Here is a 23,358-nt window from a genome sequence, read left to right as displayed (position 1 = left end):
AATAAACCAACTCATAGTCACAAGCACACCCTGGACTTGATTTTAACCTACGGTACGGAGATTAGTGATCTTAGTGTCCATCCCCACAACCCCGTACTGTCTGATCATTTTCTAATTACCTTTCAGTTTGTGCTTCAAGATAATCCGCCACTAGTGACTAGAACTCAGATGAAAAGGACATTAGGTGATTGCTCTGTTTCAGAGTATAAACAGATAATTCAGCCTAAATTTGCCTCCATGTCATCTAATTATGAAGGAATAATGTCCGGCCTTGCTGTTAATGACGAGTTTGTTGATCATGTTATGTTTACGTTTCGTACTACCCTCGATGTCGTCGCTCCCTCCAAATTAAAGTTTGGCAAGCCGAGACGAGCCTCTCCCTGGTATAATGCTGAAACACGCTCTCTTAAACAATCGACACGTAAATTAGAAAGACTTTGGCGCCGTTCCAACACAGCACACCCTCTCTGCCTGGAAACACAGCTTAGTGACATATAAGCAGGCCTTGCGTACGGCTAAAACCAGATATTACTCATCCTTAATAGATGAAAACAAAAATAATCCTAGGTTTTTGTTCAGCACTGTAGCAAGGCTGACAAACAGTCACAGCTCAATAGAACCTTATATCCCAACCACCCTTAGCTGTGATGACTTCCTAAAAATTTTTAACAATAAAATCGCAACTATTAGAAAAATAAAATAAATAAATCACTTCCAGTTATTAGGTCTGATAAAGTGCAGACAAAGAATTCGGAATCTCCTATAAACCCCTCTAAAATATTAAATAACTTTACCACTGTAGACCAAATCTATGTAATTTCAATTATAATGTCCTCCAAACCATCAACGTGCCTCCTCGACCCAATCCCAACCAAACTTTTTAAAGAGACCCTGCCTCTAACTAGTGACACTATCTTAAATATAATAAATACCTCATTAGTTACTGGCTACGTGCCGCAGTCCTTTAAATATGCAGTTATTAAACCGCTCTTGAAAAAACCTACTCTTGATCCTGATATTTTGGCCAATTATAGACCTATTTCTAACTTACCATTTCTCTCCAAAGTCCTTGAAAGAGTGGTAATTAAACAGCTCTGTCAGCACCTACAGGACAATAGTTTATTTGAACATTTCCAGTCTGGCTTTCGAGCTCATCATAGCACTGAAACCGCATTAGTTAAAGTAACTAATGACTTGTTACTTGCCGCTGACGTTGGATTAGTCTCGATCCTGGTTCTGTTGGACCTGGTGCAGCCTTTGACACAATCGACCATAATATCTTATTGCAGAGATTAGAATGTGACATAGGCATTAGAGGAGCAGCCCTCTGCTGGTTTAAATCATATTTATCTAATAGGTACCAGTTTGTCATTGTAAACCAGCAATCATCATCGTACTCTAGAGTTAGTTATGGTGTGCCGTAAGGATCGGTCCTCGGGCCCATCTTGTTTACGCTGTATATGCTTCCTCTAGGTAATATCATCAGAAAACATAGCATTAACTTTCATTGTTACGCTGACGACACACAACTGTATTTATCAATTAAACCTGAGCAGGTCAGGCAAGTAGAAAAACTAAGTGCCTGCGTCCGCGATATAAATACCTGGATGAGCACTAACTATCTTCTACTTAACCCTGAAAAGACAGAAGTCCTTATAATAGGCCCGAAAAGTGTGAGAGACTCTTTAGCTGCCCAGATAGTCACTCTGGACAATGTAAGTGTAGCCTCCAGCACCACAGTTAAAAACCTAGGAGTTTTATTCGACCCTGACTTATTGTTTAAAGCACACATTAAACAAACCTGTAGAAAGGCTTTCTTTCACCTGCGCAACATCGCCAAAATTAGAAATATTTTATCTAAAAGCGATGCAGAAAAATTAATTCACGCGTTCGTTACATCGAGATTGAATTACTGTAACTCCCTACTTGCAGCTTGTCCTAAAAGCTCTCTACAAGGTCTTCAGCTAGTCCAAAACACAGCAGCAAGACTTTTAACAGGAACCAATAGAAGAGAGCACATCACCCCTGTGCTCCAGGCACTTTACTGGCTTCCAGTCGAGTTTAGAATTAAATTTAAAATACTCCTTCTTACATTTAAGACCATTAATGGGTTGGGACCATCTTATCTCACTGATGCTCTGGTTCCATACCGCCCCAACAGAACACTCCGATCTCAGAATGCAGGTCTACTGGTAGTTCCCAGGGTTTATAAAAGTACTGTCGGAGCTAGAGCCTTTAGCCACCAAGCCCCTGTTTTATGGAATCAGCTTCCAGCTAGTATTAAAGAAGCCGAGACAGTCTGCACATTTAAGATTAGATTAAAAACGTTCCTATTCGACAAAGCTTATGGTTAGGCTAGTTGAAGTCGGAGTAGACTCACAGTTTAGTCTAAGCTGCACTAGAAGCTATAATGCTGGGGGCAGTACAGCCGCTGAGTTCTATCTCCTTTTCTTACTCTACCTACCACTTGTCTTACTTTATTTATATTTTCCAATGTTAATATCTAGTTGTCTAGTCTCTTCATCACTAGTCACCCGGTGTCCCCTTTCCCCCCTCCCCTCTGGGGAGGGGCTATTTTTCAGCTGCAGCCTCCTGACTGTCCGGACCCCTGGCTGGATAGACGTCCTCGCTGCTACCCCCATCTCATCTGACTAGAGGGACCTCCTCTTGCTCCTTTACTCCACTGTATTTTTACGGACTATAACTTCGCTTGCTAATTCCCATTAGCAGTTCTGGGGTTCCTGTCTATCCGTCCTGGGAGTGGATCTCTCCTGACTGTGGTACTCCCCAAGGTTTCTCATTTTTCTCCCAATTGACTCTGGAGTTTTTGGAGTTTTTCCGGCATGGAGGGTCTTAAGGATAGGGGATACCCAGGACTTGAACTGTATCTATTCATCTTTGTTGCTTCATTTCTAATTGTGTATCATATTGCCTCTGTAAAGCCCTTTGAGACTTCTGTTGTGATTGAGGGCTATACAAATAAAATTGAATTGAATTGTACACGCAGTACACGTGCAACCATCAAAAAGATAACCTAAGTTTTAAAAAGTTTTTTTAAAAAAAGAATCAACTGTAGAATCATTATCCATCCAAAATCTTATAATTTTCTTGTGAGAAAACAAAAAAAATTCCACCGTAACTTTGTCCAGTCAAAGACCATTCAGTTACATTCACCTTTATATATGAGCATGGCTGAGGAGAAGACAAACACAAAGTGATAATTCCATTCTTTGCTATTGCTGTGCATGAGAACTGTGGCAGCATTTACAAGGATGGCAATCCCTACCTCTGGAGATAATCTAGAATTTTCCCAGAGGTTGAATAGTTTTAAATTGGATCAAAATTGTTAAGAATCTTAAAGTCACAAAAAAACCTGGAGCTGGAAAAAAAAAAGATGCAATAAACTTGGATGATTTAACACAAGGCCTTAGCAAATCGTACTGGATTTAGACAAATCTCCTGTGACCTTAACAAATCTGTGACTTTAACTCAGCCAGCATTTGAAGGATTAATGCTACTTTTTAGAAAAAACGATGACCACAGTCCATACCAACATCTTGCTTCCACAGATTTTTTTTTATCATTACATATTCCAATGCAAATGAAATACTCGCCTCTTCGTCCTGGCTGCTCAGTACAAAGGCTACAAAAACGAAGGAGAAACTTACCTGACTAACCCTAACCCTAAACCCTAACGTAGATGAATATAAGAAGAATTCAATACGAATGGAAAAAATGCATTCACATTTGCGTTGTAAGCTACTAAACCAATGATAGGCTGAATTTGAACGTTATTTGTCTGATGTCAGATTTTTCTGTGGTATAAAGTGTTGAGAGGGACTCCCCCCGATCTTCCTGCCCAGCGATCAGGGCCGAAAGTAGTAATGTTAAGCTTGTTCACTATTTATGAACACATGTACATGGTCATCACGATTTTCGGTGGCGATACAGTTTGTGCTTGAAGTTTGCTGCACAAATAAGAAAACAAAATGCTATTATCTTATTGCGTGTGTGGTGTCTCACATTAAAAAAGGTTCACTGTGAATAAAACTGTATGTACAAAGATTTCTAATTTAAGTAATCAGAATACGCTGATCATAGAGCAGTACGTGATTCGGAACATTGCTGACCTCGATGCGCATGCAAAATCAAGTCATGTTGTCACTTAAGATTTAATGCAGCTGCTGCATTGGCATTTTTTAGCTTAATTATCGGCATTGGGTAACTTGATAAAGGGAAGCTAATACAGTTAAGAGGGATGCCAGAGAGCTTCGCCGAAGGAGGAAAGAAAACCGCAAGCTTGTACACAACAGAGCCTCCGAAATAGCACTCTGACGCTCGGGGAGCAGTAGCAGCCTGTAATTCACAGAGGAGTCTATATAGTGATTAAGTCTTGTGTAAGAAACGGAACAAAAAAAGGAAAAATGTTTAAGTAAAATAAAAAAAGAAAAAAAGCGCACACCACCCACTCACGCTTGCAAGAGTCCGACTCCAACAAAATCGCCTGATTTATCATCTGGAGATCAATAAGCAGTCTTAATGCAAAGCTGACAGTATATGTGCAGTCAAGGCGGCTGACGCCCGCGACGTCACCACCATTGCAGCAGCCAGGTCACGAGGCCATATCCCCCCACAACCCCAGCAGCCATACCACATCCCAACCCCCTTTAACCATGGCAACCACATCACGTGACTCCCTCTCATGACATTTTTTTTTAAAAAAGGACCTGCATGTGATACCAAAGTCCTGCAAATATGAGGTGCAAAGCAGGATGTGAAACTCTGAGATAAAAAGAAAGAAGAGCTCCCAACCGCCTTTTCCACCAAAGGGCAAATTCTTCAGCTAACATATGTTTACGCCACAGCTAATGATCAAAACAGTCAAAGGACGGAGGAGGGTGCAGGGGGGGTTTAACGCTTACACTATCTGGCTTATAAGTTGCAATAAACGAGCTTATCAAGCAGCAGTTCAAGGCAGAGTTCAATTTCAACCATGCGCCATGCAAACACAAGGCTTGCCTTCGCTGAAACAGTTTCAGCACAGGAAGGGCTTACGAGTTATTTGATATAGTTTTCTTTTCACTACTTAGCTTTATTACTTGCACATAGACTTCACTATCAGTTGCCGGGACACGGAGCTAGTGGCTGATCCAGAGGGGGCCTATTTTCAAAAACTTAACATTCAAATATTATCAAAACCAAAGCCGCTGGCGACCTAAAACCAAAACAGGCACCTCCCTTAGGCATATAAGAGTCTCCATGAGCAGTGACATGAAAAAATTTAAAATCTAATAAAATCCTGATTAATTTTTTTTTTTTATATATAAGAAAACTTAAAATGGCAATAAAATTCTCAAATTTTACGCTAGATCCACAAAAATCACCTAATGCAGAGATAATCACCTATATTTTCAGGCTCAATAGCTATATTTAATATAGACGTTTTTTTCCCAAAATAACTTTTTTTTTTTAAGTGCAAGTTTTCAACAGCTAATAAATCACTCAATTTACACATCAGAAACTTAATACTTGAGGAAAGCATACAGAATCATTTTAATTTTACTCAACAAAAGCAAAATTAGCATTTTTCTATATATAGTCTCAACTTATTTAGGTTGAATTCCGATTTTACTATTGCCTCAGCACGGAGGCACGTCTTACTGGCTATCTGGCCCTCGTCGTTTTTAGCTTGAAATGTTACATAAAATAAAACACGTTAAAGGTGACCCCCCCCCCCCCCCCCCCCCCCCCGTATGAACGCAGAAATGTCTAAATTACTACTTTTTTGCCCAAATACAGGCGAAAATTACCTGATCATTTGAATGTACACTTACGCTACTGTGAATGGATACATCATGGCGGCCATCACAAAACAAAGAGCTTTTTAAGTTGATGAAAATTCTTGTAAATCAATGCGTACATTCCACAATTTCTATAGATATGAACATAGAACAGTCTAGATCAGCGGCCCCCAAACTTTTTCCTGTGAGGGCCACATTACCTTTCCCTTCTCTGATGAGGGGTCGGGGTCAGTTTGTAACAGAAAAAGTGTGACGATTGCAGGAGTGCCTAAATGTAAAAAAATATTGTCTTTCAGTAAGCCACAATCAAATTACCCTTTCTGGATTCTTCACGGAACAAAAGTAAATACAATAAAAATAATATAATATAATATAATATTAATATAATATAATTAACACCATTAATTAAATAGATAATAACCAAATAACCATCTCTGGGTTCTTGACAGAAAAAAGCCAGGAAATAAATAACACTATTGAGAAAACATTTTAAAAAAAAATAAATAAATAAAATAAAAATGCTCTCTGGTATTATTCAGGGGGCCAGACCAAATGTGGAGGCGGGTATCCGGCCCGCGGGCCGTAGTTTGGGGACCCCTGGTCTAGATTGTCGGTTAAAAGCGGAAAAATGGGCAGTTATCATTCATTTTATTTGAATATTTCGAGCTAAAATTAAGCTACTGTATGAATCAAACGTGGTGGCCACCACAAAACAGTTTTTTAAATTGAAAATTCTTGTAAATAATAAGGCATGGCGCAATGTTTATGGGAGTTGTTTTGTCAACTGATGGTGAAATCTATGATTTGCAGTAGATTTTCAACAGCAAGAAACAGAACCCTCTGTACAAACCAAAGTTGCAACATACATTTAGGCAACAATGTTAAATTTTGTAACAGCAGCGATAACTACACACAGCATATGGCTCCAGGGTCAAACTGTCATTGCCCTAAACCCTTTAGATACTGTAACTGCACAGACATTATCGAGATTGACATTTTAACAGTCATAACTGTCATACAAGTGAAAAGATGTGAACCACTGATATGACTTCAAAACAAAGAGAAGGGGAAACAATAAAGCTAGATAATCTTGAAATAATCTAACACAAAATGCGGACTTGCATGAGTCAAACTGTTAGACAATTCCTGTCTTGCGCAACTAACTTTTAATATTGTCGCACAGAATTTAAGCAAAAATAATAACTAATAAGTGATGACAGGTCACGACTTAAAATAATTGAACCAAAACTCCCACAATACACTGTGAAATGGAGGTGTCGGGGTGTTACTTCAACTTTAAAATGAAATGACAACTGCTAGTCTCTTGGCTGGTTGTTTCTGTTTTTAGAATTATTGTATTGGGGGAGCAAAGCTCAAATTGTGTAACTCAGAAAACGTTAGACTTCTGAAATTTCATGCACTTTCATGTCTATCTAGAACCTTACATGGTATTGTCTCATTTGCTTCCATTCATAAAAATCCATTTTAACTAGGTAAAACAGACTGGATGATCCATTGCCATCAATGATCTTGAAACATGATCATTCACTGCCAACACTCCAATCAAAATGAATTTGACATATCGCTATCAATGGAAGCCAATGAGCTAATGTTATCCTTACCTGACAGACGCACTGATCAGCTCCATGGTCACATGACGTCAGCCAAGCCAAAGACGCTGACTCAGAAGCTTTTACAGGTGGAACACTAACGCAGACGTACTGACACATGATCATACTGTACATAGTACTCTACATAACATGTACTTTACATATGTATACTGTGTACATACAGTGGTATGAAAAAGTATCTGAACCTTTTGGAATTTCTCCCATTTCTGCATAAAATCACCATCAAATGTGATCGGATCTTTGTCAAAATCACACAGATGAAAAAACTGCTTTAACTAAAACCACCCAAACATTTATAGGTTTTCATATTTTATTGATGATACTATGCAAACAATGACAGAAGGGGGACAAATAAGTAAGTGAACCATCACATTTAATATTTTGTGCCTCCCTTTGGTAGCAATAACTTCAACCGGACGCTTCTTGTAGCTGCAGATCAGTCTCTTTAGGTCATGTCACAACATCACAATGTGGTTCAAGTCTGGACTTTGACTTGGCCACTCCAGAATGTGTATTTTGTTCTTCTGAAACCATTCTGAAGTTGATTTACTTCTGTGTTTTTGATCATTGTCTTCTAGCAGCATCCATCCTGTTTTTAGCTTCAACTGACAGACAGCCTCAGATTTTCCTGCAAAACAACCTGATTAATTTTTGAATTCATTCTTCCATTAATGATTGCAAGTTGTCTAGGCCCCGAGGAAGCATAACAGCCCCAAATCATGATGCTCCCTCCACCATGCTTCACTGTGGGGATGAGGTGTTGATGTTGGTGAGCTGTTCCATTTTTCCTCCACACATGACGTTGTGTGTTACTCCCAAACATTTCAACTTTGGTTTTCAACTTTGCCAAAACTTCGGTGGAGTGTTCAAGTGCCTTTTTGCGAACATTAAACGAGCAGCAATGTTTTTTTTAGACCGTAATGGCTTCCTCCGTGGAGTTCTCCCGTTAACACCATTCTAGGCCATAGTTTTACACATCGTTAATGTGTGCACAGAGATATTGGACTGTACCAGTGATTTCTGTAAGTCTTTAGCAGACACTTTAGGATTCTTTTTTAACCTCTCTGAGTATTCTGTATATCTGTAGACAGCTTCTGTCGATTGATGAACGTCCAGACTTTTAGAGATGGTTTTGTATCCTTTCCCAGCTTTATACATATCAACAATCCTTGATCGAATGTCTTCAGACAGCTGTTTTAACATAGCTATGATGCACATCAGACAATGCTTCTCATCAAGACAATTCTTAACAGGTGTGTTTTATGTTGAGCAGGGCAGCTTTAAATCACTCATCAGTGATTGGGCACACATTTGACTTAAGTTATTTGGTTAAAAAAAAAAAAAAAACTTTAAATTGCTCTTTCAGTCTCCTTAGGCAGAGGGTTCACTTATTTTTCCCCCTTCTGTCATTGTTTGCATGCTATCCTCATTAAAATATGAAAACCTATAAATGTTTGGTGGTTTTAGTTAAAGCAGACAGTTTTTACATCTGTGTGATTTTGACAAAGATCAGATCACATTTGATGGTGATTCTATGCAGAAATGAAATTTCCAAACTTTCAGATACTTTTTCATACCCCTGTATATACAGTATATACATAGACATATTTTTGAGTTTCAATCTAAACCAGGGGTCTGCAAGTCCAGTCCTCGAGAGCCGCTATCCAGCTTGTTTTCCATGTCTCCCTCCTTTTACACCCCTGAATCAAGTGATCCGCTAATCAGCTAGCTCTGCAGGAGCCTGATAACGATCCCGATTATTTGATTCAGGTGTGTTAAAGGAGGGTGACATGTAAAACAAGCTGGATAGCGGCTCTCGAGGACCGGACTTGCAGACCCATGATCTAAACTGAGCATTAGTAAGCAGCATTTTTATACAGCTCTTATATCATTAGACCGTCTCATGCGAACAGGACCACAAGCAGAAGAGGGACACTTCAATGGTTGAAATCAATCGGAGGCTTGTTTTCATGAAGTGGAAGGTTTAAGAGCCCTTACTTCCTCTAATATTTTAAAAACAATGCATAAACCACACAATTTACATGGTGGTGAAGGAATTGTTGTTGCTGAATTGGTTAAACTAGAAACCGGAGACATTTTTAAAGTTGCATGTGGAATTTGACCAACATTTTCAGAAGTAAATCTTGCAACTCTAGGTCACGTTACAATTGCACTTTTTTTCTGTGTGTGTGTGCTCGCAAAAATTTCATTTTAACATGCTTCAAAGAATTACATTTTTAAATGCATTTTACTTTTTGGCAACACAAAAACCTAGCAGCCAAAAATATTACTCAAAAAGTCCGCATTTTACACGAGCCCATTGGCATAACTCAAGAATTGATCATGTTTTACTTTTTTAAGCTTTTTGTGTAACTTTTAAGACTACTTTCAATTTTTGATTGAAAAATGTGATGATGTAACTCAAATCTTAATTAAAGGTGAATCCTTTGCCCCTTACTTTAACTTACGGGGGTAGTCTTTAGTTTATGACCGAACTCCAGTTTCTGAGACATCCCTGGTATACAGAGGTACCACTGTATTTACAACTTTCTTGAAATTGAATGATTGAACAGTATGAGGAGCATGAAAATGAGGCTTCGAAATCAGGAAAAATAAAAAACCCTGGTTGTTGTCTTCACTGTCAAACACTGCAGGTGTATCTGCGGATTGCGCGAATCCACACTCTGCTGAAAAATTGATGCAAGTTTACTGACTTTTTCGTGCCTTCGGATCCCCTCATGATGATAGAGCTGTGAAAACATATCCGGTGACATTTGGAACCTGATCACTTCAAGTGTTCTGAAGTTTGAACAAATAAAGCAGGTCGATCAATATTGAATACTACAATTGAAACAATAGAACACACGGTTTTTTTCTTTAAAAATGCCATCTGTATTAAAAGTTCTGTTTTTTCAAAACAGACAGCCATTTGAAAGGCTGGTCTGAAATTCAACTTACAATCAGGATTAGATTTGTCCACACCATTTACTGTACATCATAACTTGGTCTACAAAATAAAACATTGATTGAAGAGGTCTGGAAGCTGTTCGCTTCTATAAATGTAAAGGTTCCAGTACCTGTGCGTTTCAAGAGTGGTCGCAGTGCCAAACACTGTCGACTGTCTGGAAGGAAAAGAAAGAAAAAAAAAGACCCAAATGCACAGAAAAGCACCATTGCTTAAACATAACATTTGTGTCGCCCTGCTGAGGTGTGTTGGCACTGAACAGAAACAGCTGAAGTATGTTGGGTAAGGGGACAAAAAAGGCACTGGACACAAGGTGGTGGTCCTCACGTCTAGTCAGCCATGATCTCCTTGCCACCCCGGTAAAATGAGAGTTGTCACGTTATTCCACCACCAACTTGTTAGACTTTGGAACAAAAAAATTATAAAGAACCTCTTAATTTGTACTCGTCCAGGATTGAGTGGGGTTATTAACAAAATATAATTTTTTCACAGTCTTTCTCTTCCCCCAAATCGCCTTTGAATGTCTTCCGTGTCGTTTCCTTGAAGGAGGGATTTGAGTTCCCAAGTGGGAAGATTCGGTTGTATTGCCCTCAACTGTGGATATGAACCACACTGCAAAGATTCTCCGACCCGGCAGAGTTCCTGAAGAGTGAATGGACCCCTCCTCTTCGACTCAGTTGCTCCCCTCCTTCTCTTCCTCTTCTTCTTGTTCCCTGCAGCATTCCGCTTCATTTTCCCTCCGAGGCCAGGCTGAGACGCCAAGTAGACACACTTGCTGCAACACACTGACACAAACAACAAAAAGAATAGTCACCAATTAAGCACGGACCACAAACCAATCCTTGGATGGGGACAAATGCAGGGACACGAGCTGTTAGAAAGTGAAACAAGCCTACGCCATCTTGTGTAGAGAGAACTAACTTTTTAAAAGCAAATCAAGTTGTGAGGAACAACTTGTCTCTCCAGTTCTGCAAACAAGTAAGATGCTTCCTCAATCCTATCAGCGTGACAAAACAAAAGGGCTGACTCAGTCCGGATGGACCTGGTTCAGTGACTGCAAGGTCAGATTCATGACTAAGGTGGTGCTGTCAATGTGCCATTCACCAATGCATCGCAGTCCGAAACGTACCACACTGATTGAAAAAAACATTTAGTCTTGTTGCAATTGGTTCCATGTATAAGAGGTCCTTGGTATTCGACCCAGTTCCTTTTGCACAACGGCAATGTAAATTGAATATTAACGTAAGTTGGAACGTGCCGTAGTCGGTCAATGCAAGTATAGAATTGAAGTCCTGTTTTACGTGAATAGTTCAGTAAAAAATTTATATGAAATACACTTGCAAAAATCGGTAAATAATGTAGTATGCAGTGGTAACTTATTGTACCTTATTAGGACATAAAATTATATATTCTTACACCGCCATGCGAAATGAAGTTCATCGCGTGTGATTTGTAATCTCAGAACTTCAACCAATCAGAAAAGGATATGTACCGGTAAATGAAATTTTTTATATGAAATCAGGCAATTATGTAAATTTGATTTATTTGTACGTAATTGGCCATGTAAACGAGGATACCTATAGGTACATGCAGAAAGAGACATTATGGTTAAAAGTAGTATTGCTTTATTTAATCACCAAATTTATAGTTGAACAAAGATCTTTAGGAATTGGTAAGGCCTACATTAGATAAGTGGATCTTTGGTTTACAATGATCCTGACATAGCACGTTTCGAGGTTATGCGAACAATTTTGCGCAGCCAGCACTAAGATAGCTAGCAATCTCGCTTACTACTATTCCCTGGTAATGTTTTATATATAAGGCCCAAGTGTTTTTGTGGAACTATGTCACTCAAAAGTCAGAGAACCTGTATATTTGTGGTGAGTAAAGATCTTATATTTAAAATAGAGCGCTTCGTCAATAGTTAAGTGGGTGTGTGTAATCCTTCAAGTGGTATTTTGAAGACTGCTTTCCTGAGTTTTTAATTCCTTGCTTGACTGATGTTTGCCTATTGTCGTCGACCAATGGGCGACTGGTTATGATTGAGCTTCTTAAATTCTGCCTAGCAATGAGTGGACATTACCCATTTACAGCGCACTTATTATGCTCTATGGCTTGCATAGAGATGTCTAATCCATTTTGAGTGGAAGAGGCTGGCAGATCCTCCCAGTCAAAACGGACTGGACGTCTAATGGCATCAATGGCACCGAAAGATGAGCATTCAGAGCCAGTCATCCCAGTTTAAATGAATTGGACGCCTATCATTTTCAATGGCAGGCAATTAATTGATAACTGAAATTTAAAAACAACAATGTTTGGTGTTATTGGGGCTAGAGTGTATTTCTGTTTATATTAATGTAATTAATTTTGTTTTGATTAACATTTTAGGAAGTTATAAAAATCACATTATATAAAATGGGCCATGTAGGGCACAAATGTGAAGTCCAAATTTGTGGACGCCAGGTGTTTATGGGGTCAAGTTAAGCTGCTGTTTTTTTTTTTTAGGCCATGTCTACACCTAGTAGGGTTTTTTAAAACCGAGGATCCTGCTTTCCAGTCCAGAAAAAATAACTACGTCTACACACCCACTTTTGTAGAAAAAAAAAAAAAACATCCACAGACAACCTAATTAATTTGTTTTTAAGTACATTCCATAACAATGCCAAACCTCAGGGCGCTAGCAGTTTCCCAGATACCATCCAATCAGAGTAAGACATTTCCTCAAAATGGAAAAGAAGAATTACTGCTAAACCTGGTTTTAGAATATCACAACTGAGTATTATGGCCAAATAAAGAAATGGAGGGTAAAAAAGGACTACGAGATTAAAGTCGTACTATTGCGAGAAAAAAAAGGTATTATTACATACAGGTAATGTAGCTGTAAGCCGCTACGCACTTTATGTACATGTACCTTAAAGAGGAGCTACAACGAAGCACTCGTATCAATCATTCTATTGATTATAAGTTGAATTAGATGAGGCGAAACATTAAGAATTTCCATATTTGTAAAACAAATTCTAAAACACATGATGCTTTCCAGATTGTTAACGGAGGGGGCAACTCGCCACGTTAAGTACGTAGCTGCTTATCCAGCAACATTAGCCCTATGTAAAAACACGACTTTTATTCTTGTAGTAATAGTTTGACTTTTTTCTTGTACTAATACTACGAGAATAAAACTATTTTTACGTAGGACTAATATAGCTGAATAAGCAGCTACGTACTTTACGTACAGCGTTCACTGCCGCCTCTGTTAAAATCAACGTTATTGAAGGTATCTTGTTTTAGGGTTAGGTTAGGTCCTTAATATTTTGGCTCATCTACATCAGATTATTATCCATAGAATGACATATAATCTAATGATTTGTTGCAGCTTCCAGTGCATAGCAGTCTACTGCTACATTACGCCTACGTAATAATTTGAAGTGGGAATCTTTGGGCACCTAACAATTCGATTACGAGGCTCCAATTCGATTATAATCGATTATTGATGCCCCCCCCCCCCAACCCCGCTTTTAATGTTTTGGACATTAGTTCAAAAAATTGTTCAAAAATACTCTCAGGCTAAACCAAAGTACTATTTCAGAATCAAGTTAACAGTTAATAACAGTAAATAAAATACTCAAGTCCCCATTCTGTATCAGCAGCTTTAAACTACATTCAATTAATTTAATGTTGTGAATCAACTGTTAAAGTTGTTAAAATTGCTCCAGTTATTCCATAATTTCTCTTCTACTTTCAACATGTCAAAGTTTTAAATCTGTTTCATCAGTTAAAGATAGATTCAAGTCAAGATTTTGCCGATTTATGAGTATTTTAGATAAAAAGTTGATTAGGTTCGCTACAACTGAGCCTTCTAGAGAAGCCTACTGCTTTAAGACGGCGGCCGTTTAATAACGCCGTAAGTCTGTCATTTCGCATCTAGTTCTCTATAAATGTTGTAACGTCGTCTGTCATTTCGCATCTAGTTCTACGTTTATGTATTATCTACCGTAGCCGTATGTGGCCGTATGTTTGTATCAACTCGCAACAGGGCGTTGTTTGTAGCAGCTGTCGGCCGAAGTCAGGTATTATTGTTTTTTTATCTAGTGGAATGAGTGGAAAATTATATTTACTCTCAGTCCGTTCCTCATTGCGTCCCGAAGACCACCCTGACTGTGTTTTAGTTCCGCTTTACCTGGTATAATTCAATAATCGGAATTTGGATGTTTGTGAATCGTTCTCGAATCTTCCACGGCCAAATCGCGAATAATCTAAGAATCGGAAATTTTGCACGCCTCAAGTAATACTACCGTATCGGCTCAAATATAAGACGGCCCTGATTATAAGACGACCCCCTCTTTTTCAAGACTCAAGTTTGAAAAAAAGACTTTTTGAACACCAAATTAATTTTTGTACAGAAAATAATTACAGTACATCTGAAACAAATGATTATAACAATATATTTGAGAGAAAAAGCATGTTATTTTGCTTCATTCAAATCTTAATATCGGAACATTTAAATATGTAAACTAAAGTGTGGTCACATTCGTAAATGAATGGCTTCTGGTTTTTGATATGTAAATAAACCAATCTTTTGTGATAAAACAACAAAATTGCAATAACTGCATTAACCATCAAAGTGAAGTCTAACTGTAACTGTAGTCTTGAGACAAATCTGAATAATGAAAAACATTGCAAAAAAATAATGCAAACTGGTTAAATTTAAGAGTAGCTGAGAACTGTCATGACAAAACATCGCTTCAGTGATATCTGGTGCCATCTAGCGTCGTGAATGTGTATAACGTCTCGACCGCGAATGTAAGACGACCCCCACTTTTTCAGTCTTATTTCAATGCAAAAAACACTGTCTTATATTCGGGCCAATACGGTATTTTTATTTATTTATTTATTTTTTCACGTAGCAATAGTACGACTTTAATTCCATAGTCCCCCACCCCCTCTTTATTTGGCCCCAATACTACATGGTAGACTATAAAACCAACAAAGCAAAAACGTCGACTAAACCCACTGCAGAGATATTCATGTTGGCTCCAATTGTAAACATTGGTCTAATGTGTGACGTACGAAGAAAGTTTGTCGCAGACAGTGATTATTCTACAGTTAAATCTTTGGTTATCGGTGTTCATATAATGGCGCTACAAACGCAGAATTCACACATTTTCACTTAGGTCGGAGTTTTTAGGAACCCTCGTTTTCAATGCCCAAAATATGCGTGTGCATGTGGATGATAGGTGAAACCATAGAAAAAAATATTTTTACTAAATTCCCTGCTACGTGTAGACATGGCCTTAATTAATCAGTCACTTTCCCTATAAAAGGTTAAGTAGCAACTGCATTATGATAAGTCTTTAACGTCAGCTGCTTTTTAAAAACAATGTTTATTTAGGGTGACCAAATGTCCTCTTTTGCCCGGACAAGTCCTACTTTCACGTAGTATCCCCGTCGTCCGGGCTGGTTTTATAAATTCATAGAAATCTCCGGTTTTTATGATTTTTCACGGGACCAATTTGAAGAGAATCCCTCCGGCCGCTGGGTGGCAGCAGTTGACATGGCTCCTACTAGAAGGGAGGGAAGGAGTAGTTCTTCTTGTTTTTGTTGGCAGTTTACCCCTATCATGAGGCATTACCGCCATCTACTGGGTTGACAATTTGTTCACAATGCCTGCCCAATTGTTAAGTTTTTAACGATAATTACGTAAATAATAGCAACTGTTGACTTCTGTCGGAGCTTTGACTGTAAAATCCCATTTGGTGTCACATCGTTGCGCTGCCGATGATCGTAAACTTTTCTAGCAAAGTTTGATTTTTTGCCTCAGCTTGCTATCAGTAAGCTAAACCATGCTAGGCATTATGGGAAACGTAGTATTGAACTGCTACGTTTGGAAACATGCTGGTTGAATAGTTTGTCAGTTTACTTCGGTTATTGTTTGTGTGCAATCTAGAACATTGAATTAGAATATCAATTGAATGGGAATAACAATTTGTCAAGGACAATTGTCGTGATAGTAATTTATAAAAATGTTTAGTTGGCACATAGCCTACTGTGTGTATGTGTACTGACTGGACTACATTTCCATGGGTCTGCATTATTTATATATATATATATATATATATAATATTATATTTTAGTCATTATTATTTATTTTTTTATTTTCAAACTGCATTTTCCCATCCAGCGTGAGGGGGCACACTTTAAATATATTAAAGTGATATAGACATCTTTGAGTGAACTTCCGAGTAAAATTCAAGTATCTTGAAGCCAGGGTGAGTGTCCTCTTTTTTTGGAAATCAAAATATGGTCACCCTAGTTTATTACAACTGGGATAACACTTGTAGAACATGAAAATCATAATCTTGACATTGGGAGACAAAATTATAACAAGTTAAAAGGACACAAAATACCGTTTAGCTAGCCAGTAATCTAGTAATTTTGTTGTGTTAACAGGAGTGGTCAGAAACGACACAGCATGTGTAAACGGACCCCCACACAGAATGTGCTGATTTCTGCCTTAGCCGCCCCACCCTTCCACAAAGTTTTCATTTACATGTGTAAATTAGTACAAGTTATTTCGTTATTAACTTTATTAACGTTGGAAAAAAAGCACAGTTGGAAAATAAACCGGGGTTAAGTTATAAACTAAGTTTTTAAGCAAACTTTTAAAAAGCATAACTGCCGAACCAACTTACCATTGCAAAAAAAGCGAACAACGATCCGAAGTTTCCTTTACAGGATGACACAGGACGAACAACACTGGTCGTCGCCATTCGGCGTGGACGCATAGTTCATCTGACGGACTATCTCGGCGAAAAGCTCGTCCACCGAGGTCTTGTTCTTGGCTGAGGTCTCCATGAAAGGACAGTTCCAATCGTCCGCCAATGCCTTACCCTCGCCGGACGACACCTCCCGTTCCCCCTCTAAGTCCACTTTGTTGCCCACTAAGATCATAGGCACCCTTTCGTACCGTTTCACCCGAATAATCTGGTCCCGCATGGGCTTGATGTCCTGGAAGCTCTGCTGGTTGACCAGGCTGTAGACCAGGATGAAGCCCTGGCCGTTTTTAATGTACAAGTCTCGCATGGAGGCGAACTGCTCGGTACCAGCCGTGTCAAGGATCTCCAGCACGGACGGCGAGGAGTCCACCTCGATCTCCTTCCGGTAGAAATCCTCTATCGTGGGGTCGTACTTCTCAATGAAAGACCCCGTCACGAACTGGACGGTCAGCGCGGATTTCCCGACTCCACCGGAGCCGAGGACCACCACTTTGTACTCCCTCATGGTTCCCCGATAGAGCAGGCTCGTTTCCTCGCCGCCAACAGTTGTATTCGGGGGGGTGGGAGCTCTCCGGTCGCTGGTCCACGGGGCGTGGCTGCTAAACTAGCGCCGCTCGGTGTGAGTGGAGAGCTGTACACACGGTTGTTCTGACGCAAAGTCAGCCCTTGTGTTGTGGCATGTCGAGTCGGCGCTAAACGCAACCCGTTCGGTTCTCAAACGAGCTCCCCCTCTTTTTCAGTGTTCGCTCAAGTAGACATACCGGGCTTGTTTCCTCCTCATTTTGATAAAGTCAAGTAAACATAAAACTTAGATACTTCCTGTAAACACCTTTCAAAATAAAACTACATCGATAAGTTCTTATCCTCAACTAGCAGCTATTGGTAATTTTTTAAAATCAAATTTCCGGCGTCGTGCTTCAAAACAATATCTAACTTGAGCTGTGGCACCAGGCTTCCTGCCCACGCAAGATTGCGTCTTACGTCACTCAAAGTGAACACTTGCCGCTTTTTAAAGGTACAGTACACCACAACCTTGTAAGACCTGCTGCTGCCCCACCTAAGTTTCGACATGGCTGATCCCAGGCTTACCAGCGCTTGACTCACAACATTCTTTTGTACTGCGTGGTACACTTCAAGAATTTATGAGGTTCAAAACAAATGCTGTAAAATAGACAAATTGAGAATTGAGAGTTAAACTCAATAATTTCCACCAAAGATCAATAATTTCACGGGATAAAGGCGCTCTTATCATACTACTAATTGAGATTTGCCAAATTTCTCATTCAACAGGTCGGGCTGATTTAAAAATTCTCAGGCACATTTACAAATATTCAATTTGGGCCACAGAGTCAAATGACAGTTTGCCCCCAGGGGCTTATGCTTGGTCTCAACATTGGTACGGACGATATACAGTGGTACGAAAAAGTATCTAAACCTTTTGGAATTTCTCACATTTCTGCATAAAATCACACAGATGAAAATACAGTGTCTGCTCTAACTAAAACCATCCAAACATTTATAGGTTTTCATATTTTAATGAGGATAGCATGCAAACAATGACAGAAGGGGGGAAATAATTAAGTTAAGCGTGTGCCTAAGGAGACTTAAAGAGTAATTGAAACCAATTTTTACCAAACATTTTAAGTCATGTGTGTGTGCCCAATCACTGATGAGTGGTTTAAAGCTGCCCTGCCCATCTCGAAAGTCTGGATGTTCATCAATTGACAGTCAGAGAAGTTGTCTACAGACGGAGAGAGTTTGGCACTGTTGCTTCTCTCCCAAGGAGTGCCCGTCCACCAAAGATGACACCAAGAGTTTAGCGCAGAATACTCAGAGAGGTAAAAAAAAAAAAAAAAAAACTCCAGTGTCTGTTCAAGACTTACAGAAATCACTGGCACAGTCCAATATCTCTGTGCACACATCAACTATATGTAAAATTATGCCCAAGAATGGTGTTCATGGGAGGACTCCACGGAGGAAAACATTGCTGTCTAGAAAAAAAACATTGGTGCTCATTTAATGTTTGCAAAAAGCAACAAGACAATGATCCAAAACACAGACGTAAATCTACTTCAGAATGGCCTCAAAACAACAAAATACTTGTTCTGGAGTGGCCAAGTCAAAGTCCAGACTTCAATCCCATTGAGATGCTGGGGCATGACCTAAATATAGCGATTCATTCCAGACATAGCAGGAATCTGACTGAACTACAGCAGTTTTGTAGAGAAAAATGGGCCAGGATTAGCCCTGATCGATGTGCCAGACTGATCTGTAGCTACAAGGAGCGTCTGGTTGAAGTTATTGCTGCCAAAGGGGGAGCATAAAATATCAAATGTGATTGTTCAGTTACTTATTTTCCCCCCTTCTTTCATTGTTTTCATGCTATCGTCATTAAAATATGAAAACCTATAAGTGTTTAGGTCGTTTTAGTTGAAGCAGACACGTTTTTTTCCCCTCTGTGTGATTTTTACAAAGAGCAGATCACATTTGATGGGGATTTTATGCAGAAATGTGAGAAGTTCCAAAAGGTTCAGATACTTTTTCATACCACGTCAGCAGCATAATCCGCATGTACACTTTTTTTTGCTGTGGACTGGACATTAATAAGAACAAACGGATTGGGTGAATGGGGGTCAGGCCTACATTTCACCAAAAATATGAACCTAATTATTTGGTTGGCTAAATAATCAATCAAAAATAAATCTGTATCGACTTATACTAACTTTCAAGTGTATTGGTTCAGGTGAAACACCGTTCGATACAAACCTTTGTTTTCAAAAACTACTAAAGAAACATTAGAAAACTTCCAGAGTAAATGTATGGCTTTTATTAGAAAATATAAATGCAGTATTTGAACATAACTTAAATTACATTAACATACACAATAAATACAAACTTGTTTATAATCTCTCAATTATCCAGGAATGTAAAATAATAAACATTTGTTTTAAGACCACTCAACATTTGTCTAAATAAATATTAAATTAATTAAATATAACTGAAAAAACTTTTTAGGTTATAACAAAAATAAATAAAAATGGAGCCTTCCTTCAGCTAAAACACGACTGCTTTTGTCCACAAGCACAGCCAAACTCAACAAAACAAACAAAAAACGAAGCAAAAACATGAAAACTTTTAACCTCGATTATGATTGATGTATAAAAAATGTCTGTATTGGCTGCAAATAAAATATTTTTAAAATAGAATAATGTAGAAAATAATACATTTTAATTAAATGTAAATCATCAGCCAGTCACACGTGCAATTCAATTGAGGGGGGAAAATGGACTGGCACATTCAGCAAGTGAAAAGGGATAAATGTAAGTTTAAACGTCATTAAAATAATTCACTTAACGATGGTAGGGTCTATTCTAACCTTACAACGTATAGGAAGACAATCTAAATTACCGATATAACTGAACTGATTATATAATGCAAATAGGGTTGCTTAAAGGTTGGTGGGGACAATTTAAGCATCCTGAAAAGTTGGTATTGTTATTATTAGTAGTAGTATTGTCCCTACCGTCCCTATGAAAACCTACGCCCTTGGTTTGCCCTCATAGCCCCAGCATGTGAGACATACCCAGGCTGCTTTTTTCCCCTCACCATCTAAAAACAACTTTTCATACAACGTGGTATCATTCGTCACATTTCCCCAATCACTGACTTTGCCTATGTGCTCACTCAGATCAGTATCAGTCACTGCACGGAAGCCCCACTGCCACATGTAACGTCATCGCATGTCCACGTTCAGTAAAGACGGTTGCAAAACAACCTCGCGGATTTCCGATCAATGGAGATTTAAAGCCAAGCTGCTGTGACTTCATCACCTCCAGAGAAGGCCTCGATCAATAGCGTTTTAATTTGTTCACAAATCAACAGTAGAGCACACACATACACAAGGACACAGATACTGACAAATAAACACACACATCAGCCTGAATCATGATTGTGAGTCATTTAGGCTCCAAGGTGTTTCACACATATTTCTATAAGACTCTTGCACACAAGCAGAGCCATTGACACACACGGGTGAGTCAAACGTGGATATGCTCGAGGCTAATGAGACTTTGGTTTTGTCGATTGGTCTCGACTGTGTGACCCTGTCAAGTGGAGGCGGTGCTTGTTTTCACACCACTTCGATAATTAGATACTCGGCCACCTAAACTGGTGGTGGCGTGCTAACACCCCTGTGCCGAATGCTCGACAACTCAGTGAGATCAAAGAGCGGTTTAATAGAACAATATCACCAACACACTTTTGAATACAATTCTTAACATGGATTCGTGAGCATGATCAGATGTAGGCCAGGCTTATGTCACTATAAACTGAGAATGGATGTCTTGATATTTAATACGAAACAATACTGCCAAGGGTCTGCTAAATCTCAAGCGAATTGTCGCTGGGCTCGCTGGTTGCCGCCGGCTGAGAGTTTTGCTATAGCTAAATTCTGCAGACGAATTCCCCTTGTGTTCACAAAACCTCACTGGCATTGTAGATGAGTTTTAAAGACATTGGAAACATACTTTATTTAAAAAAAAAGAAAAAAGTGTCCTCCCATTGTAACAAGCTATGGTGAGGCGTGGTTTGGGAACAGTCAGCAGACAAGCCAACAGCATCTGAGACATGACGGGCTTGCCTTATCCCCCCCCAATTTTGAAGCCCTATAAAATATACTTATCATTTTTTTATCAATTCAAATTTTACGAATCTATTTTCCTCGACGCGATCAAAAAATTATTAATGCTGACTTCTACTGGAGTGTCCCTTTAAAGATGAACACGATTAGATCAAAATATGTTTAGCACATTAGATTTGGCAAACATAGAGTAATGCTTGGAGAAAACCGTTTAATTATGTACACATTCACTATTTGTCTTTTCCTTGTCTCCCTTTATGTATATGTTGGTCTCATAGCATATAAAATGCAAAAAATGCCCAATTTTTATAGTTTCTGAACTATAATATTTCCTCACATTTAGATTTGTGATTTTGTCAATATGCGTTTTGTAGGGTTTGTAGGGTATCGTTTGAATTTGAATGGTTCCGATTCCACATTTCGATTTCGGTTCCATACGATTCTTGTTTCTGATTATTTTAATAGGCAGGGTAAAAAAAATGGCATAGTTTATATTAGTTTCTTAACTTCTTCGTTAATTTTAAAATTATATGAACTTTCAATTAACTATAAATTTCTGACAGGGCTATTTTTTAACTTGTATATAAATATCAGTCTTTGATCTTGAATATGATGTTTTTTTCCACAGGAGTGCACTTTCACAAAGATGTTTATTTTTCAAAAGCTCACGGAGAAAACATTTACACATATTCTTTTGCCTATGTTTTAGAGAGTCTTATGCTGCAGACAATATTACATGTTATTGAGCTCCCACTAATGGGCTACGCTGGTGTAGAATATCAAACAAACAAACAAAAAAACAACTTGTAAAACTCAGTCCAGATTAGCAGCACGTACAGTATAAAATCAGAAACTGTTTTTGTTGAGGAAAAGGATCATATCTGCCTTCTCAGGCAGTAAACGTAAGCGTTCTGGACACATAGTGTCTACTGCAGTGGAGCACACTCTTTCACAGGGAGTAGATGAATCTTGAATGAATGAATGAATGATGTGAAAGAGCGACAAAAAGTCGTAATTATTACGTAGGGGTAAGGTAGCTGTGAACTTGAACCTTAGATGGGAGCTACGATGAAGCATTCGGATAAATTATGGCTGTCAAAATGATCGCGTTAACGGGCGGTAATTAATTTTTCAGATTAATCACGTTAAAATATTTGACGCAATTAACGCACATGCCCTGCTCAAACCGATTAAAATGACAGCACAGTGCAATGTCCACTTGTTACATGTGTTTTTTGGAGTTTTGTCGCCCTCTGCTGGCGCTTGGGTGCGACTGATTTTATGGGTTTAAGCACCCATGAGCATTCTGTAATTATTGACAACAATGGCGGGCTACTAGTTTATTTTTTGATTGAAAATTTTACAAATTTTATTAAAACGAAAACATTAGGAGGGGTTTTAATATAAAATTTCTATAACTTGTACAACATTTATCTTTTAAGAACTGCAAGACTTTCTATCCATGGATCGCTTTAACAGAATGTTAAAATGTTAATGCCATCTTGTTGATGTATTGTTATAATAAACAAATTCAGTACTTATGTACCAT

The 23,358-nt window shown here is 38.7% G+C and overlaps 1 protein-coding gene across 1 annotated transcript; it reads right to left on the bottom strand.

The window, feature by feature from the left end:
• Nucleotides 1-9,331: 9,331 nt before the first annotated feature.
• On the bottom strand, nt 9,332-18,105 carry LOC130917424 (ras-related protein Rap-2b). Its single transcript, XM_057838810.1, has 2 exons — nt 17,087-18,105; nt 9,332-11,182 (listed from the first exon to the last, which is right to left on the bottom strand). The coding sequence occupies exon 1, from the start codon at nt 17,673-17,675 to the stop codon at nt 17,124-17,126; it is 552 nt and encodes a 183-aa protein (XP_057694793.1). The 5' UTR covers nt 17,676-18,105; the 3' UTR covers nt 9,332-11,182; nt 17,087-17,123.
• Nucleotides 18,106-23,358: the final 5,253 nt, after the last annotated feature.

Source organism: Corythoichthys intestinalis, chromosome 6 (genome assembly GCF_030265065.1).
Source record: "Corythoichthys intestinalis isolate RoL2023-P3 chromosome 6, ASM3026506v1, whole genome shotgun sequence".
NCBI lineage: Eukaryota > Metazoa > Chordata > Actinopteri > Syngnathiformes > Syngnathidae > Corythoichthys > Corythoichthys intestinalis.
The sequence above is the reverse complement of the archived record's forward strand: the minus strand, read 5'-3'. Positions and strand labels throughout refer to the sequence as shown.